This window comes from Chiloscyllium plagiosum, unplaced genomic scaffold (assembly GCF_037043375.1).
Source record: "Chiloscyllium plagiosum isolate Xiang-an unplaced genomic scaffold, Cpla_swu_hap1 HiC_scaffold_1, whole genome shotgun sequence".
Lineage (NCBI taxonomy): Eukaryota > Metazoa > Chordata > Chondrichthyes > Orectolobiformes > Hemiscylliidae > Chiloscyllium > Chiloscyllium plagiosum.
In genome coordinates, this window is record NW_028270139.1 from 171,873,021 (window position 1) to 171,894,345 (window position 21,325).

The 21,325-nt window shown below is 44.7% G+C and overlaps 1 protein-coding gene across 1 annotated transcript in view; it reads right to left on the reverse strand.

Moving 5' to 3' along the window:
- LOC122546170 (disintegrin and metalloproteinase domain-containing protein 12-like) overlaps window positions 1-21,325 on the reverse strand; it is a 467,862-nt gene that overhangs the window by 49,527 nt on the left and 397,010 nt on the right. Inside the window, exon 16 of the mRNA XM_087986005.1 lies at window positions 11,662-11,848. Coding sequence (XP_087842131.1) covers window positions 11,662-11,848 — 187 coding nt within the window. The remainder of the gene's footprint in view (window positions 1-11,661; window positions 11,849-21,325) is intronic.

A 21,325-nucleotide genomic window follows, 5' to 3' on the forward strand; every position in this document is an offset into this window, starting at 1 on the left:
CGCCCCCAATCTATATCAATAGAGGTTGAGAGGAGGGAGTGTTAAGTTCCCAGGTGTGACAATAACTGACAACCTGTCTTGGACTTCCCCTGTCGATGCGATGGTCAAGAAGGTACAACAATGCCTCTTCTTCCTCAGGCAGCTCAGGAAATTTGGCATGTCCATAAGGTTCCTCACCAACTTATACCACAGAAAGCATACTGTCCAGGTGCATCACAGCCTGGTAAGGCAACTGCTGTGAGGAACGACAGAACATCACAGAAGGGAACCTCCCATTCATGGACTCCATTTGTACAGCTTGCTGCCACAGAAAGGCTGCCAAAATCATCAAAGAGCCCTCCCACCCTGCTAATGAACCCCACAGCCTCTTCTGTCAGGCAGAAGATACGGAAGTTTGAAAACACACGCACACCAACAGGTTCAAGAACAGCTTCTTCCCTGCTTTTATTAGACTGATGAATGGACACTCTAACTTCAAGTAATGTTTTTTTAATAGATATTTTTATTATAAATTTAACATTTTTACAAGTTTACAAAAATAAACAAAACTCTCAAGTACAAACATTGATATACAATTAAATCTTAAATATCTAATAACCAAAATTTAACAAAAGAAACATACCGAGAGAAAAAAAAAATCAACTAACTACTAATCTAATCTACAACTAACCAGAGTATATTTAAGTCTCTTACATTATTCAAATAAGAGAAAGAAAAAAACCCAACGGATAACACAGAAATTGGGTAGTGAGATACATGCTCAGAATGTGTTAACATCAAATGTAACAAAACCCGTATTCGTGCGGGATTCCTCTCCCAAGGGGCCCCGGACCAGCCAGGTTCGTAATCTCAATTAAATAAAAGCCCTTGTTAGGATAGCCGAAATATCTGTATTCATATAATTCAAGAAAGGCTGCCATATTTTATAAAATAATTCGGTCTTTCGGTGCACCATATTTGTAAGGAAGTCAAGAGGAATACATTCCATAATTAATCTGTGCCAATTTGAAAGTCCAGGGGGGCCCTCAGCCACCCAGTATACCAAAATATTTTTCATTGCACAGAAAGAGAGAATAGAAAATAGTCTCTTTCCGTACATGTCCAGGGAGGGAGAGTTCGAAAAGCCCAAAAGGAGAGTCCACTTTAATTTCCATTCCTAAAATTTCTGTCAGGGTACTTGCTACTTTAGTCCAGTATCTACGGATCTTATGACAGGTGCATAGGCAATGTACAAGAGTGCCCACCTCTATTTTACATTTGGGACACATTGGAGATGCTCCTGCCTTAAATTTTGCCAATCGATCCGGTGCTATATGGGCCCAATGAAGTATCTTCAGCTGGATAGCCTGAGTTCTGTTACAGATGGTGATTCTTCTGGCGTTTTCCCAAATGTCATTCCACGTTTCTATAGAGATTTCTAGTCCCAATTCCTGATCCCATGTTTTAAGCAGATTGTCCATATCTCCTGATACTTCATCATATAGTAAATGATAAATATTACTATGGAGGATACCCCCATTGGTCATAGTACTCTACATTCTCTATCCGATTTATAAAGACTATCTAATAACATAGTCTTCTTCTGTATATAATCTCGAATTTGGAAATATCGATAGAGGTCTCCATTAGGTAATCCGAATTTCTGGCGCAGCTGTTCAAAAGACATCAGGACCCCATCTTTAAATAGGTCCCCTAGACATGAGAAACCCCTGGATCTCCAGAGTTTAAAAGTGGCGTCTGTAAACCCCGTTGGAATCCCCATGCTCCCATTATCGGCGCATAGAGGGATCTTTTATGTGAGTTGCCCTCATTTTGCCGCATTATATTCCAAGCTTTAATTGTGTTTAGTATTATAGGGTTTTTACAGTGATCCGTAATGATTTTCCTCTTGTCTGAAAATAAAAGGTTAATAAGTGGGCATTTTACTTGAGAAGCTTCGATGTCCAGCCAGATTGATTGTGGATCAGACAAGACCCAATCAGCTATGTAACTTAATAGGGAACTTAACTGATATTTCCTAAAATCTGGGAAGTCCAATCCTCTCCTTGCCTGTGGCAGCTGTAGCTTCTTCAGCTTAATGAGGGGCCGTCTATGATTCTAAATAAAGGAACCCAACCAGCCATATAACTTACGTAGTGCCAGCCTCGACAGCATCACCGGAAGCATTCTCATAGGGTATAGGCTATTCTACCCAGCCAGGAAATTGGAAGGTCTCCCCATCGCTGGAGGTCTTGCCTTATCCTCTCCAGTAAATGCACAAAGTTAGCCTTGTATAACTGACCAAATACTGGGGTAATAAAAATGTCTAAATATAAGAAACCGTCCAGGGACCAATGAAAGGGAAAATGGGATCCGTCCACTAAGTGGGGTATCATAGCAAGGCCACCCATTGGCATAGCCTCCGATTTTGAGAAATTAATTTTATAGCCTGAGAATGCGCTAAATGCATTAATAACTTGGATTAAGCGAGGTACGGACATCAGAGGATTACTGAGGAATAGAAGAATATCATCAGCATACAGGGTAATTTTATGTTTACCTGTACCAATCCTCGGGGCCGTTATATTAGGATCAGCCCGTATAGCTTCTGCTAGTGGTTCAATTATTAGCGTAAATAACAATGGCGAGAGAGGACATCCCTGACGGCAGCCCCTACCCACACTGAAGCTATCCGAACCTAATCCATTGGTAACCACAACTGCTTTGGGATCACTGTACAATGTTGAGACTCATTTGGTAAACACCTTGTCAACGCCAAACCTTTCCAATGTGTAAAACAAATATGACCATTCAACCCTATCGAATGCCTTTTCGCGTCTAATGAAACTACTACTCCTGGTATCTTTCCCTGATGGCAGGCTTGAATCATATTCAAAACCCTTCTAATATTACTGGATGATCTACGGCCCTTAATAAACCCCGTCTGATCCTCCTTTATGATATGTGGCAGTATCCTTTCTAGTCTCAATGCTAACATTTTATAAAGGATTTTAAAATCTACATTTAGCAAGGATATTGGTCTGTATGACGCACAATCTTCTGGATCCTTTCCTTTTTTAAGGATAAGAGAGATATTTGCCTCTTTCAGCAAAGGCGGGAGACAGCCCTGACTATATGCATAGTTATACATGTCCATAAGGGGACCAGCCAATATTTCTGTAAATTCTTTATAGAATTCAGCTTGAAAACCATCTGGGCCAGGTGCCTTACCACTCTGAAGTTGCCTGTTTGCGTCAAGTATTTCTTGGACTGTTAGGGGAACATTTAGGACAGATACCTGTTCCGGAGTTAAGCCCGGAAAGGTCAGATTTTTAAAAAATGATTGCATCCTCCTAGTCCTGTCTTCACAATCCTGCGATTTATATAAATCAAAATAAAATTTTCTAAAGATTGCATTAATCCTTTTATGATCATGAGTCAAAATACCCATACTTTCCTTGATAGACGTGATAGTTTGAGGGGCCTTTTTTTTCTTTGCAAGAAATGCTAATTATCTACCCGGTTTGTCGCCAAATTCATATAACCTTTGTTTTGCAAATATTTCCCTCTTAGCCGTTTGGGTAAGAGTAGTGTTTAGAACTGTCCTCAGGGCTGTAATCCTTTGCAATTTGATGATAGAAGGTCTATCAGTGTATGCTATTTCAGCTGCTTTTAAGCGAGCTTCGAGCAGACGCTGTTGTTCTCCCTTTAATTTTTTCTGGGTCGCTGAGTAGGAGATGATCAAACCTCGCGTGTAAGCTTTGATGGTCTCCCACATCATTGATGGGTTGCTAGCCATACCTAAATTAATTTCTAAAAAAGTTTGAAATTCTTGAGAGAAGTACTTTACAAATTTACTATCTTTCATTAGGAAGGGGTCCATACGCCAATGCCGAGGGGATGTCCCGTTGTTCCTCACCTTGATTTCCATATATATAGCAGCGTGATCGGAAATTGCTATACTACCTATTTTACAGGATGATATGGAATTTAAAAAAATTGAGGGTGCAAAAAACATATCAATTCTGGTATGACATTTATGTGGATTGGAGTAAAAAGAAAAATCTCTGCCCTGTGGATGAAGACATCTCTATACATCTACTAATCTTAATTCTTTGTTCAGATCCACCAATTGTCTAGATCTGGGAGATACCCCTGCAGTACTCTTGGGAATCCTATCTATTTCCGGATCCATAATACAATTAAAGTCTCCCCCTATAATTATATGACGGGCACCAAGAGCCATCAATTTTGAGAAGGCTTCCGTTATAAATTTAAAGGGGTGTGCGGGGGGCAGTACAAATTTAAAATCCCATATTCCTCTCCATTTATAAGGGCTTTAATCAGAATGTATCGTCCAGATTCGTCTTTTATCTGATTTAGGATTTTGAAAGGGAAATTCTTCCGAATAAGAATAACAACTCCCCTACTTTTTGAGCTAAAAGAAGAAAAAAAGGCCTGATCAAATCCACCCTGTCGTAATTTCAAGTGTTCTTTATCCAACAGGTGTGTGTCTCCTGTAGGAGAGCTATATCAACTCTTTCTTTCTTGAGATTTGATAATATTTTCTTCCTTTTGACTGGCGAATTACTCCCCTTGACATTCCAGGTGCACCACTTAACCGACTGATCAACCATAATCGTCCAGGCAAATCCGAGACCCCTCGGGAGGGGAAACCCTATCCAGAACATCCCGAGCACAAAGCACATAAAATTCAGAAAAATAAAGGCTCTCTAATACACTCACAACAGTATAATAAAAACCTATTTTTAAATAATAAAAAATATATAAAACGTATTTAAGTGGAGATTCTCCCCCTTGTTCCCAGGGGGTGTCACTTCCTTTCCAAAGGTCCATCGTATCCTCTCCCAACCAATGCCCCACCCTTGACCCAGGCGCTCCTCAATAGGATGAGGAGAATTCAGGTATAATACAAAGCTCGAGTTAACAGTGAGCACTCTACCTCCAACCCCTCCCACCCACACCAACACCTGGATATATTTGGTAATGTTAGTACCATGTATAAACATATATAACTATAAAATTACAACCTCAACAAATAATAATTAAATATAATAATACAAAATAACAAGGGAAAACAACCCCGCTCCTAGAGACAGAGATAAAATAGAATAAGATAACCACCTCCCCCCACCAACATTAACTAAATCCCCCGGCTTTTATATATATATATATATATATATATATATACATACATACACATACATATATATGTATACACACATATATACATACACACATACATACATAGAATAATAAAAAAAACCAAGGGGGTGAGAAAATCGTTAAATAGAGAACAAATAAATAAATCCCTCTCCCCACCCCCCAAGATAATATTAAACAGTAAGGTAAGAAAAAAGAAAAAGGGGGGGAAATAAACCGGAGTGGGGGGGAAGGCAAACCAACATCCATTATCTATTACAATTTATCTAAGAGAGTCCAAAAATTCCTTAGCCTTTTCCGGCGATCCGAAGTTATACACGGATCCTTCATTGTTAAAGCGTAACGTCGCTGGGTAGCGTAAGAAGTACTGAATACTTAAGTCCCTTAAACACTTCTTCGCCTCATCGAATGCCTTCCTCTTTCGGACCAGAGCTGGGGAAAAGTCCTGAAATAACATGATCTTGGATCCTTTATAGATCATGGCTTGGGAATCTTTTCCAAGATTTCTGAGGCTTCTAGGAGTATCTGCCTCTCCCTATAGCTCTGCAGCCATAAGACCATAAGACATAGGAGTGGAAGTAAGGCCATTCGGCCCATCGAGTCCACTCCGCCATTCAATCATGGCTGATGCGCATTTCAGCTCCACTTACCAGCGTTCTCCCCGTAGCCCTTAATTCCTCTAGACAACAAGAATCTATCAATCTCGGCCTTGAAGACATTTAGCGTCCCGGCTTCCACTGCACTCCGTGGCAATGAATTCCACAGGCCCACCACTCTCTGGCTGAAGAAATGTCTCCGCATTTCTGTTCTGAAATGACCCCCTCTAATTCTAAGGCTGTGTCCACGGGTCCTAGTCTCCTCGTCTAACTGAAACAATTTCCTAGCATCCACCTTTTCCAAGCCATGTATTATTTTGTACGTCTCTATTAAGTCTCCCCTCAATCTTCTAAACTCCAACGAATACAATCCCAGTATCCTCAGCCGTTCCTCATATGTTAGACCTGTCATTCCAGTGATCATCCGTGTGAATCTCCGCTGGACACGTTCCAGTGCCAGTATGTCCTTCCTGAGGTGTGGGGACCAAAACTGGACACAGTACTCCAAATGGGGCCTAACCAGAGCTTTATAAAGTCTTAGTAGTACATCTCTGCTTTTATAATCCAACCCTCTTGAGATAAGAGACAACATTGCATTCGCTTTCTTAATCACGGACTCAACCTGCATGTTTACCTTTAGAGAATCCTCGACTAGCACTCCCAGATCCCTTTGTGCTTTGGCTTTATTAATTTTATCACCATTTAGAAAGTAGTCTATGCTTTTATTCTTTTTGCCAAAGTGCAAGACCTCGCACTTGCTCACGTTAAATTCCATCAGCCATTTCCTGGACCACTCTCCCAACCTGTCTAGATCCTTCTGTAGCCTCCACACTTCCTCAGTACTACCTGCCTGTCCACCTAACTTCGTATCATCGGCAAACTTCGCTAGAATGCCCCCGGTTCCCTCATCCAAATCATTAATATGTAATGCGAACAGCTGTGGCCCCAGCACCGAACCCTGCGGGACACCGCTCGTCACCGGCTGCCATTCTGAAAAAGAACCTTTTATCCCAACTCTCTGCCTTCTGTTAGACACCCCGTGACACCCTTTAATTTTTGGGATATTACTCATGTCTTCCACTGTGAATACTGACGCAAAGTACTTGTTAAGTTCTCCTGCTATTTCCTTATCTCCCATCACTAGGCTTCCTGCATCAGTTTGAAGTGGCCCAATGTCTACTTTTGCCTGTCGTTTGTTTCTTATGTACTGAAAGAAACTTTTACTATTATTTCTAATATTACTGGCTAGCCTACCTTCATATTTGATCCTCTCATTTCTTATTACACTCTTTGTTATCCTCTGTTTGCTTTTGTATCCTTCCCAATCTTCTGATTTCCCACTGTTCTTAGCCATTTTATAGGATCTCTCTTTTTCTTTAATACATTTCCTGACTTCCTTTGTCAGCCAAGGTTGTCTAATCCCTCCCCGGTTAATCTTTCTTTTCTTGGGAATGAACCTCTGTACAGTGTCCTCAATTATACCTACAAACTCCTGCCATTTTTGCTCTACTGTCTTCCCGGTTAGCCTCTGCTTCCAGTCTATTTTAGTCAGTTCCTCTCTCATGCCCTCATAATTACCTTTATTCAACTGTGACACCATTACATCCGATTTTGCCTTCTCCCTTTCAAACTCCAGACTGAACTCTATCATATTATGGTCGCTACTTCCTAAGGGTTCCCTTACTTTAAGATCTTTTATAGAGTCTGGTTCATTGCAAAGCACTAGGTCCAGAATAGCCTGGTCTCTTGTGGGCTCCATGACAAGCTGTTCCAAAAAGCCATCCTGTAAGCATTCCATGAATTCCCTTTCTTTAGATCCACTAGCAACATTATTTACCCAGTCCACCTGCATATTGAAGTCTCCCATGATCAATGTAACCTTGCCTTTCTGACATGCCTTCTCTATTTCCCGGTACATGTTGCGTCCCTGGTCCTGACCACTGTTAGGAGGTCTATACACAACTCCAATTATGTTTTTTTTGCCTTTGTGGTTCCTCAATTCCACCCACACAGACTCCACATCATCCGACGCTATGTCATTCAATACCATAGATTTAATTTGGTTCTTAACTAACAAGGCAACCCCACCCCCTCTGCCCACCTCTCTGTCTTTTCGATAAGTTGAAAAACCATGGAGGTTTAACTGCCAGTCCTGACCCCCCTGTAACCAAGTCTCTGTGATTCTGGATCAGTGGTGCTGCCTGTCCTCGGATGCTGCCTGAATTGCTGTGCTCTTCCAGCACCACTGATCCAGAATCTGGTTTCCAGCATCTGCAGTCATTGTTTTTACCAAGTCTCTGTGATGCCTACTACATCATAATCATTCACTATTATCTGTGCCATTAGTTCATCGGCTTTGTTATGAATGCTACAAGCATTCAGGTAAAGTTCCTTAATGCTAACTTCCTTATCATTAGAGATGTTGGAAGTCATATGTCCTAAGTTATCCTTGCTTTTTACTGCATTCTCAGTCTGCCTCAATTTTAAATCCGCCTGGAAACATGCTATCCTGCTGCTTATCTTGCCATTTACCTCCATACTCCCTGTCGCTTTCACTTTCCCTTCCCCCCCAACTCAGAAGTTTAAAGTCCTACTGACCACCCTATTTATCCTCTTCGCTAGAACATTGGTACCTGATCGGTTCAGGTGGAGACCGTCCCAACGGTACAGATCCCCCCTGTTCCAAAACTGATGCCAATGCCCCATGAAGTGGAATCCCTCTTTCCCAGACCAATCCCTTAGCCACGTGTTTACTTGCCTAATTTTCTTGTCCCTATGCCAATTGGCACGTGGCTCGGGCAGTAATCCGGAGATTATGACCCTTGAGGACCTGTGCTTCAATTTCCTGCCTAGTGCTTCGTAATGCCCAAACAGGTCCTCCACCCTAGTCTTGCCTATGTTGTTGGTACCAACGTGGACGACAACAACTGGATCCTCCCCCTCCCGCTCCAATATCCTTTCAAGACGGTCGGAGATGTCTCGCACCCTGGCACCGGGCAGGCAACACACCATGCGAGACTCCCGATCCGGCTTGCAAAGGATTCTATCTGTCCCCCTAATTGTAGAATCCCCTATAACCGCTACTTGTCTATTAGCTCCCCCCTCTTGAATGGCCTTCTGCACCATGGTGCCTTGGTCAGTTGGCTCATCCTGTCCAGAGCCCTTTTCCTCATCCGAACAGGGAGCAAGAATCTCGTACCTGTTGGACAAGGTCAAGGGCTGAGGCTCCTCCACTCCTGAACTCCGGTTCCCCTTACCTGCCTCACTTACAGTCACACTCTTTTGTGTCTGATCACTAGCTGAATGTGAATTACTTAATCTCCCAGGTGTGACTGCCTCCTGAAACAAAGCATCCAGGTAACTCTCCCCCTCCCGGATGTGCCACAGTGTTTGAAGCTCAGATTCCAGATCATCAACTCTGATCCGGAGTTCTTCCAGCAACCAACACTTGCTGCAGATGTGGTCACTGCCGTTCACAATGGGATCAGCCAGCTCCCACATCATACAGCTCCCACATCATGCAGCCGGAACAGGACCGGGCGGGGTTGCTGGTTCGAGCCGGGCCCGCGTATTGCGACCCGGTAGGCCTATTCTACCCTTACCTGGCCTGATCCAGCCTCCAGATTTTAAAGCTGTGGCAGCCACTGCTCGAGAAACGCTGTAAGCTGGCCTTCCTCTTCCCGTTCGGGAAGGCCCAGCAAACGAATATTTTTTCGACGACCTCAATTATCGAGGTCATCAATGATTCTCTAAGGTCCGGACTCGCTGTTCGAGAGTCCAGACCTGATCCACGGCCGATTGCGCTGTAGTTTCGTAGGTCGCGGCCTTTAGCTCCGCCCCTCTGACTTGGAGCTCAATTTCTTTAATGTCTCAGTCGTGCTTTTGCAGTGCGGCCGAGAGTGAGTCCCATCGACTTCGGGATTCTTCAATAAAAGCGTCGATCTTTGCATCCAGTTTAGAGATGATTTCTACAAGGCTCGCCACTGTAGGTAAATCCCCCGGGGCGGCTGCGGACGCCTCTGCTGCAGCTGGAGAGGGTGGGGGAGGGGTTCCTGCTTGCTGAGAGCTGTGGGTTCCCTTCCCTTTGGTCATTTTTACTAAAGATTAGATTGTTTAAATTTAATACTAAGTAACTAATTAAATTAAACAGCAATTTTAAATGATTTGGTGAGTGTGGTGGGGGTGGGTGGCCCACTTTGTCCAAGTCTTGGGAGGAGCACCATAGACTCAGACTTGCTGGGTCGCCGCCATCTTGGATCCCCTTCACCTCCTGTGCAGCGTAACCTGTACAGCTCACTGTGCCCCAGCACCCTCTGACCTGTATGTCGTTGGTTGGTATGATCTGTCTGTACTGAAGGCAAACAAAGTTTTGCACTGTACTTAGGTACAGGTGACTACAATAAATCAAATTAAATCAAATCAAAGTCTCATGGCTTCAGGTTAAACATTGGCATAGAAACCTTCTGCTGATTACCACATACCATCCTCTCTCGGCTGCTGAATCAGTACTCCTTCATGTTGAACAAAATTTGGAGGAAGCACTGAGATTGCCAAGGGCACAGAATGTACTCTGGTGGGGGAGTTCTGCTTTACTGATCAGGTCCTAAAGGACAGAGCTGTTAGACTGGGTCAGTGGCAGGTGGTGAGGGAACCAACAAGAGGGAAAAACACACTGACCTCATCCTAACCAATCTGCCAGCTGTAGAAATATCTCTCCATGACAGTATTGGTAAGAGTGACCACCGGACAGTCCTTGTGGAGATGAAGTCCCACCTTCACATTGAGAATACCCTCCAAAATGTTATGTGACACTATGACTGTGCTAAAAGGAACAGACTTCAAACTGATCTAGCAACTCAAGACTGGGCATCAATTGGGTGCTGTGGGCCATCAACAGCAGCAGAACTATACTCCAACACAATCTGTAACCTCATGGTCTGGAATATCCCTCACTCAACCATTACCATCAAGCCAGGGCATCAACCCTGGTTCAATGGAGAGTGCAGGAGGGCATGCCTGGAGCAGCATCAGGCATAGCTAATAATGATGTGCCAACCTGGTGAAGCCACCAAACAAGACTACTCACATGCCAAACAACATAAGCAGCAAGTGGCAGTCAGAGCTAAACGATCCCACAAACTACAGATCAGATCTAAGGACTACAGTCCTGCCACATCCAGTCGTGAATGATGGTGGACAGTTAAACAACTCAATGGAGGAGGAGGTTCCACAAATATGCCCATCCTCAAAGATTGAGGAGCCCAACACATCAGTGCAAAAGATAAGGCTGAAGATGTCATAGCAATCTTCAGTCAGAAATGCCAGTGGATGATCCATCCCAGCCTCCTCCAGTAGTCCCCAGCATTATAGATACCCATGTTCAGCCAAATAGATCTGTAATTGTTTGTTTTTGTGAAATTCATGTTGGAATGGCAGTTTGGCCAGCTTGGTCAGAGTCAAAAAGTGTGGTGCTGGAAAAGCACAGCCAGTCAGGCAGCATCCGAGGAGTTGGAGAGTCGATGTTTCAAGCGTAATCTGTTCATCAGGAATGACTCTCCTGCTCCCAGATGCTGCCTGACCCAGCTGTGCATTTGCCAGCACCATACTTTTTTGACTCTGATCTCCAGCATCTGCAGTCCTCATTTTCTCCCAGCTTGGTTAGACTTGTGGAATGGCAAAAACACACAAAATATGTGACGGGGAAAGTTAGAGACAGTGAAGAGCAGAGTGGACAGGTCTTTCAGGAGGACAGACTTTGAATGATGGAGACATAACAGTGAAAGGATATGGCTTTGACGATGGTATCAGAACACAGACTCAACCCTGGGACTGAAGGGACTCCATGAGAGGGGAGAGGGTCCGTCTGCCAATTATCAAAGAGTGTTAACAGGGACTGTCTCACCTTGTTGTTGCCACACTTCGTTCCATGTTGAACTTGTGTGCCGACAGTACCTTCATCAGAAACTATCCCTCTGCAGTTATACTTCACACCGTAGACAACCAAAGAAGTGGTAAAGGTCGTCACCTCTCTGTTTTCGATTGGCTGTGTACTCCCACCTGCACACTGGAGTTTTCCACAAAATACATTCCTGTAAGGCAGATGTAAATAATTTAGATCTTCTAATTTCTCAAATTGGTGCCATTGGATTTGTCTTGTATAAGTTCTTTGCTGCCTTAGTCAGAGAGTCACAAAGCGCGGAAACAGACCCATCAGTCCAACATGCTAACCAAACATCCCAAACTGACCAAGTTCCATTTGCCAGAAATTGGCCCATATCCCTCCAAATCCTTCCTATTCATGTACTCATCCAGATGCCTTTTAAATGTTGTAATTGTACCAGCCTCAGGTTAGATTTCATGGAATATAGGGAGAACTAGCCACTTGGATACAGAACTGGCTCAAAGGTAGAAGACAGAGGGTGGTGGTGGAGGGTTGTTTTTCAGATTGGAGGCCTGTGACCAGTGGAGTGCCACAAGGATCGGTGCTGGATCCTCTACATTTCATCATTTACATAAATGATTTGGATGTGAGCATAAGAGGTACAGTTAGTAAGTTTGCAGATGGCACCAAAATTGGAGGTGTAGTGGACAGTGAAGAAGGTTACCTCAGATTACAACAGGAACTGGACCAGATGGGCCGATGGGCTGAGAAGAGGTAGATGGAGTTTAATTTAGATAAATGTGAGGTGCTGCATTTTGGGAAAGCAAATCTTAGCAGGATTTATACACTTAATGGTAAGGTCCTAGGGAGTGTTGCTGAACAAAGAGACCTTGGAATGCAGGTTCATAGCTCCTTGAAAGTGGAATCACAGGTAGATACGACAGTGAAGAAGGCGTTTGGTATACTTTCTTTTATTGGTCAGAGTATTGAGTATAGAAGTTTGGAGGTCATGTTGCAGCTGTACAGGACATTGGTTAGGCCACTGTTGGAATATTTCATGCAATTCTGGTGTCCTTCCTATTGGAAAGATGTTGTGAAACTTGAAAGGGTTCAGAAAAGATTTACAAGGATGTTGCCAGGGTTGGAGGATTTGAGCAATAGGGAGAGGCTGAATAGGCTGGGGCTGTGTTCCCTGGAGCGTCGGAGTTTGAGGGTTGACCTTATAGAGGTTTACAAAATAATGAGGGGCATTAATAGGATAAATAGACAAAGTCTCTTCCCTGGGGTCGGGGAGTCCAGAACTAGAGGGCCTAGGTTTACGGTGAGAGGGAAAACAGACCTAAGGAGCAACGTTTTCACACAGAGGGTGGTACGTGTATGGAGTGAGCTGCCAGAGGAAGTGGTGGAGGCTGGTACAATGGCAACATTTAAAAGGGATCTGGATGGGTACATGACTAGGAAGGGTTTGGGGGATTTTGGGCCAAGTGTTGGCAGATGATTAGGTTGGGATATCTGGTCGGCATGGACAAGTTGGACCGAAGGGTCTGTTTCCATGCTGTACATCTCTATGACTCTATACTTCCTCTGGCAGCTCATTCCATACACACACCACCCTTTGTGTGAAAAAGGTATCCCTCAGGTCCCTTTAATTCTTCACTTTAAATCTGTGCCCTCCAGTTTCAGACTCCTCTACCCTGGGGAAAAGACCTTGGAGATACTGAGGACTGCGGATGCTAAAGAGCCAGAGTCAAAAAGTGCAAAGCTGGAAAAGCGCAACTGGTCAGGCAGCAACCGAGGAGCAGGAGAAGCAACGATTCAGGCATAAACCTTTAATCGGGAAAAGAACTTCTCTATTTATCCTGTCCATACCCCTCATGATTTTATAAACCTCTGTAAGGTCACCCCTCAGCCTCTGATGCTCCAGGGAAAACATTCCGAGCCTATTCAGCCTCTCCTAATAGCTCAAATCCCAGTCAATATTAGGGATGTTAAAATCACCTACCAGAACAATCCTGTTGCTTTTACATAAGACCATGTAATGGAAAATTATCCATTTACTGTGAAATTAATTATCTATTTACTGTGAAATTTAAAGAGAATGCTTTGTTTAAATCAATGCTGTGCTGAGCTTTGTAAACGATGCATTGATGAAGGTTTGCAGTTAGCTTATCTCTGTTTGAATTCTGTAAGCATTCAACTCGACCTTGCGATAGTCAAACTCAGCGAAAGCTGAATAACTGTTATGTCTAGGATCAGGGAATGAGAGGATAACAACTTGAGTTTCCCCAGCCTCTGCCCTTGAGTGTGTGATACGGAACGCTATAAGGCAGGCGTCTGTGTCAGATGCATTAAGGCATCTGACTTTGTGTAATGAGTCAACCTTGCAAGATTTTTAATAAAGATCCTTGCTTTGCTCTTGCTAATTATTGAGTCAAGTCGATTTAATTTCCACGACAGTAAACTTGGGGGCTCAGTCTGGGACTCCGCGGCTGGGTAAGATTCTGAAGATTCCCAGAAGGTGCAGGTGCCAGCGCCTTGAAGGTCTTTCACTTCATCTCGAGGGCTGAATTGGCCCTTTTGTGTGAGAGGACTGGGAATCTGTGGATTGCCCCAGCGCCGGGGTTTTGAATCAAACAAGGTCAGGGTCAGAGTCATGGGTTAAGTAATCCTGCATAGAGACTCATTCTAAGAGAATAAATACAGCAGGAAATTTTTCAGTGAACTCTCGCATGGTATTAGAGTAAAACCCCAAGGGAAGGAGCTTGCCCTCTCAAGAGTGTTTAAGAGACAGCAAGGTTAGGGGTGGTTTTAGACTTGGAACCACCACTGGCTGAGTTGGACTCGCCTAAGACGTACCGGGCACATGGTTTCTTGGTTTACGAAAACCAAGGAATTGAGGCGGACACACCCAATGTGAAAGGGGACCTCCGGCGGTAAAAGCAAGTCAAAGGGAAAAGGTAACGGTACCACAAGAGCGAGCGAGCGAGAGAGAGAGAGAGAGCTGAACACTTTTCCAGTTACATTAAAAATGGGCTCTGGCAAGAGCAAACAAAGGGAGAGTCCACACAGGACTTGGAATGGCCAATCAAAACTACAATACATGCTCAATAATTACGGCCCAGAGTCTGTGAAGCAGTTAGAATTGTGGATCAAGGAATGTGGTTTTCCGGAGGGAGGAAGTTTTAGTAAAAGACAGCTGGAAATATTGAGGTCGAGGTTGGAGGAGAGAGAGAAGGAGAAAAGGAAGGGAAAAATAGAACCTGTGAATTGGAGTGCTTATAATATGTGCAAGGCTGAGGCTGATATCAGAGAAAGGAAATCTCAAGTAAACGATAAATCTAATACACGTGCAAACACCAGCACACATGCAGACGTGCGTGGTAAACACCCAAACAAAGCTGTACAGTGTCTTAAGTCTGTTTCAGACCCTGACCTTGATGACTGCCCTTCGAGACCTGCAGCCCCTCTACGAGAGCCGCCTGGCGAAGGTTCCAAGTCAGCGGCAGCTGCCTCAGGGTCTGCTGAATCACCAGTAGCATCTCGTACCCTCAACAGATCATAGCAAGAAGGCTAAGAGAAGTATAACTGGCCAGCCATAAGTGTCCATGCCAGAGTAGCCAACCCGCAAGCAGAAGAGAACGGAGACGTTAATGCTTTTGTTGCAGCGCTGGCAACCGCCTGTAGGGGGCATTCCCAGTGCAAATGGACATGACCAAAATAGCAATGTGCAAACAACGGGAAGGTGAGACAGTCCCAGTACCTTACGCATCTCACTGAAATCCATAATGTCCATAGTGGACTGAGACCACCTGAAGACATAATGGCAGCAGAAATCACGCCGTAAAAAGCACACCTGAGGAAAAGCTTCATCAATGGAATGAAGGATGAAATAGCCAAAAAGATGGTCACCCAACTGTTGGAGGAAGGTGCTGCAGAAAAAGAGGTCGAGGAAGAGGTGCTGGCAGAAGTAGATCTGGCGGGTGCTTTGTTTGCAGAGCAATGGCCCACTGGGCGAGGCAGTGCCTGCACAGACAGTCCCAATCAGCCCTGGAGGCTGAGTGACAGGGGGACTGACAGGGGAAGGCTGAGGTGGAGGTGGGCAGCCCACAAGGTACAGGTAAGCCTCTTTTCTTTATGCTTGACAAGGGAGACTCGCTTATGCTAATCTCTTCTACTAACCTTACGGCACTGAGACATGTCACACCTCCATGTTGAGCACTGAGATCGCAAAGTGTGGACCGTATGTCCAATGTCACAATGATATGTATAAGTCAATGCCCACCTCTATATTATATGTGGAAGGTATATCAGTTACCTTTTTGGTAGATACAGGGGCAACATACTCAGTCCTTACATTAGGCTAGTTTACACAATCGACACAAATAAAGATGAGTGAAAGGTTCCTGAACACAATGGGTGCATCAGGAATTGTGGTGGGAGAGAGATTTTCCGCACCCCTATTGTGCAAAACTACTAACAGGGAAACATTCCAATTCTCCTTCTTGTTATTGGAATTTTGTCCTTTAAATCTGATGGGTCGGGATCTCATAGGGAGACTGGGGCTGGACTTGCTCAGTACTCCGGGCTTGCAGGTAATTCAAAGGAAAGATTTACCAATAGACAATAGGTGCAGGAGTAGGCCATTCTGCCCTTCAAGCCAGCACCATGATCATGGCTGATCATCCTCAATCAGTATCCTGTTCCTGCCTTATCCCCATAACTCTTGATTCCACTATCCTTAAGAGCTCTATTCAACTCTTTCTTGAAAGTATCCAGAAACCTGGCCTCCACAGCCTTCTGGGACAGAGCATTCCATAGTGGGCGGCACGGTGGCACAGTGGTTAGCACTGCTGCCTCGCAGCGCCAGAGACCCGGGTTCAATTCCCGCCTCAGGCGACTGACTGTGTGGAGTTTGCACGTTCTCCCCGTGTCTGCGTGGGTTTCCTCCGGGGGCTCCGGTTTCCTCCCACAGTCCAAAGATGTGCAAGTCAGGTGAATTGGCCATGCTAAATTGCCCGTAGTGTTAGGTAAAGGGGTAAATGTAGGGGTATGGGTGGGTTACGCTTCGGCGGGTCGGTGTGGACTTGTTGGGCCGAAGGGCCTGTTTCCACACTGTAAGTAATCTAATCTAATCTAAAAAATACACCCACCACTCTCTGGGTGAAGTAGTTTCTCCTCAACTCTGTTCTAAGTGGCCTACCCCTTATTTTTAAACTGTGTCCTCTGGTTCGAGACTCACCCATCAGCGGAAACATGTTTCCTGCCTCCAGAGTGTCCAATCCTTTAATAATCTTGTACGTCTCAATCAGATCTCCTCTCAGCCTTCGAAACTCAAGCATTTACAAGCCCAGTCTCTCCAATCTTGCAGCGTAAGATAGTCCTGCCATTCCAGGAATTGACCTCGTGAACCTACGCTGCACTCCCTCAATAGCCAGAATATCTTTCCTCAAATTTGGAGACCAAAACTGCACACAATATTCCAGGTGCGGTCTCACCAGGGCCCTGTACAGCTGCAGAAGGACCTCTTTGCTTCTATACTCAATTCCTCTTGTTATGAAGGCCAGCATGTTATTAGTTTTCTTCACTGCTTGCTGTACTTGCGCACTTGCTTTCATTGACTGATGTACAAGAACACCCAGATCTCTTTGTACTGCCCCTTTACCTAACTTGACTTTACAGTGCAGGCTGTAAAATATGACCCACGACCCCTGATGTATGTCTTTGAGTGGTGATTAAATCAGAGAGCGATAAGTTCAGTGAGCGATTCACTCACCCTAGAAGCAAGCAACCATGTTAATCCTATTCACACCGATTTTCTTGCTGGAGATATGTTGCACTGCACAGCGCACATACACCGTGACGGCCCTGACAAACCATATGAGAAGGATTGGTTCAGGAGATTGGTTAGACCAGATCACTTGTTATTGTGCGAATTTTATTGAAGTGATCACAGATGTGCAGTCAGTGTGAACTTATCTAAGGTATCTGGAACAGCAAACAGATCCTATCTTTTTGATGTGGATGGGTCCGCTCCTCATGTGTCACTGGCGAAGGCATCCGGTGACAGGTGGCAGGATTTGGGACCACGGGTGCTAAAGGCACAAAGAACGAAAGGTTGGGTCTTCAGGGATGATGTGGGTATCTGGTTCAATGCAGATATGTGGACATATAAAAAGACACTAAATTGGCTAACTCAGTCAGATAGGACAGTCCAGGTAACCCCCGCTAGCCCTGAGAAGCCTAGGGGGATAGCCTGGCATTTCCCTAAGATAGAAGTCTCGGACCCAAGATTGAAAATGGTCCCTACTGAGTTGTGGGCAAAGGGCAAACATGATGTGGGGCTCATATAGAGCTGTGAGTCCACAAGGATAACCCCAAAGTCTGAATACCATCCTTGCAGAGCTCAATACCCATTAAAACCTGAAGCCATAGAAGGAATTACTCCAGTCTTTGAATCCCTCCTAAAGGCTGGAGTGATAATCCCCTGTGAAAACACAGCGGTGAGAACCTCCATTTTTCCAGTCAAAATGGCAAACATTCCCGGTGAACCGGAGGAATGGAGGTTTGTTCAAGACCTGCAGGCAGTCAATAGCGCTGTTGTCCCGCACGCCCCAAATGTTTCTAACCCCTATACTATATTGGCTCAAATTCCACCGGATAGGAAATGGTTCTCTGTTGTGGATTTAGCAAATGCCTTCTTTAGTGTACCGGTGCACCCAGATAGTCAATTCTGGTTCGTTTTTCATTCAAAAGGAAATCATATACCTTCATGCGACTTTGTCAAGGTTACTGCGAGTCCCCCACCATATATGATGAGGCTTTGCGCAGGAGTCTGGAGACTCTTGTTCTAACCCTGGGGTCAGCGCTTTTGCAGCATGTAGATGATTGCTTGATAGCGGCACCAACAAAGGAACAATGTGAGAAGGATACCCTTGTGTTGCTCTGCCATCTAGCAAGGGAAGGGCACAAAGCCAGTCTCACAAAGCTGCAATTTGTGCAACAACAGGTGAAGTTCTTAGGTCACTTTAAATCTGAACAAGGTAAGGCTATTGGTCAAGACAGAGTTCAAACAATCCAGCAAATTCCAAAGCCTCACACGAAGAAACAATTATTATCCATTTTGGGCATGTGCTTCTACTGTGGAACGTTTATCCCACATTATGCAACCCTTGAGGCGCCCCATGTCAAAGGGCTGTAGAACCAGAGTCCGTTGCAGTGGACCCCAGAGGCCGAGAGTGCCTTTGTTGAATTAAAAGAGGCGCTCCAAACTACACCTACGCTGGGGATTCCAAATCCAAACAAACCTTTTGTACAAACAGTAGATGAGAAGCGTGGCTGCATGACATCTGTGCTGTTGCAGTATCATGGGGGAAGATTGAGGCCGGTAGCTTATTTTTCAGCTAAACTAGACCGGATAGCGGCAGGAGTGCCTAAATGCCTGCACGCCGTGGCTGCAGCTGAAAAAGCTGTTGTAATGTCCAGGGATATAGTTGACTACGGTGAATTAACCCTTCTGGTCCCGCATGCAGTATCCTCACTGCTTTCCGAGCAAAGAACTGCACACATGTCAGCAACACGTTGGCTCAGATATAATACTATGCTCTTTGAGATGCCTAACATTACAATAAAGCAATGTAACTTCCTTAACCCTGCTAGCCTTCTCTCCACAGAAGGAGATGGAAACCCACATGATTGTGTCGCTGTAACTAATGAAATTTGGAGCCCTAGACCAGATTTGCAGAATTCACCACTTCAGAATCCAGATATGGAGGTTTTTGTGGGTGGGTCAGCATTCTGGAGCAAGGAGACAGGCCAGAATTGTGTTGGGTATGCTGTAGTGACTACCTACGAGACAGTCAAAGTGGGAACACTCCCTTCTCATCTGTCAGCACAAGCAGCGGAGCTGATTGCCTTGACTGAGGCATGTATATTGGCTGAGGGAAAGACAATGAATATTTACACCAACAGCAGATATGCATTCGGGGTTGTACATGATTTTGGAACCCTGTGGAAACACAGGGGCTTCTTGACCTCCACCGGAAAGCCCATCACACACCGTGGCCTGATCTCTGACCTCCAGAAAGTGGTCCTGTTGCCTAAATCAATTGCTGTGTGTAAGTGTAAAGCCCACACAAAAAATAATGATTTTATTTCTCAAGGCAATGCAAGGGCAGACTCAGCAGCAAAAACAGCAGCCCAGCAGCCAATAAGTGAGCAGACTGACGTGTATGACAAAAATTTGTGTCTCAACAGCAGACGTACGGGAGTTACAGTCACAGGCCACACCGGAAGAAAAGCGTGAGTGGACGGAAGCAGGATGCAGTGTGAGGGAAGGAGCATGGTGTGGTCCCAATGGTAAACCCTGTCTATCACGATCATTATTTCCATTCTATGCCAAACCGACACACGGTAAGGACCATGTGTCAAAAGGGGAGATGTATGACAGTATTTTGGCACACGGATCTACTCATTACTCCCAGAAATATTGTGAGCGTTGTGTTATCTGTGCTACTAATAATGTGGGGAGGGGAATACAGATGAGTCAGGCAGCACACCCCCAACCCCAAAAACCGTTTGAACATTTACAGATGGATTTCATTGAACTAACGCGCAGTGAAGAGAAAAGGTATTGTCTGATAATAGTTGATATGTTTTCCAAATGGGTGGAAGCGTTCCCCATGTCTAAACAGGATGCCAGTGCAGTAGCCAAAGCTTTGCTAACTGAGATAATTCCAAGATGAGGCATCCCTGAAAGGGTCAGTAGTGACAAAGGGACACCATTTGTCAATAATGCCTTACAGCAGATCAGTGATTACTTGGGAATAAACATGAGACAACACTGTGCCTACCACCCAGCAAGCGGTGGGAAAGTGGAAAGAGAAAATGCTACCCTAAAATAAATTGACAAAATGTTGTAAGGAACTAGGGCTGGCATGGACAAAGGCACTTCTGATTGTGCTAATGTATATGAGATCTAGGAGGGGAGGAAGGGCCAATCATAGCCCGTTTGAGATTTTGTTTGGTAGACCGCCCAACCCAGGAATTGACCCAAAACCTAAGGTAAGACAGATAACAGGCCACTGTGAGGATGAGATGGTGTGTTACTGTATAAAACTCTCTATACTTTTGTCTGAAATACAGAATCAAGTGAAAGCAGCACTACCCCCACCAGCAGGAGGGAAGCTGCACGATCTAGAACCGGGAGACTGGATAGTGGTGAAAGACTTCAGGAGGAAAAACTGGAAGGTGGAGAGATGGCTGGAGCCGTTTCAAGTGCTCCTTGCAACACAGACAGCAGTTAAGATCACAGAAAGAGCCATGTGGATACACGCCAGCCATTGCAAGTGTGTAGCTGGGCCTGAGGAGACATCGGATAGCACCGGAACCAATTAAGTGCAAGTAGTGATTAGAAGCATCATACAAATATGGGGCTGCCCCAGCTCACACTTTTAGCAAGCGCCTTGATAGGACTATTTGTAAGGGCAGGGGCATTGCATGGACCCCACCCTACCATGGCTTTGATGAGTGTGACATGTGAACATGGGCTGTGTACAGGGCATACAAGAGCAAGTGACGATACCACTACAAAGCTGTGTTTTGGGTAGGTGCTATCTGAGGTTTGGCCTGGTGTTTCCTAAACATTTTCAGATGTATAGCTATTCTGGCTCTGTATTATTTTTATTGT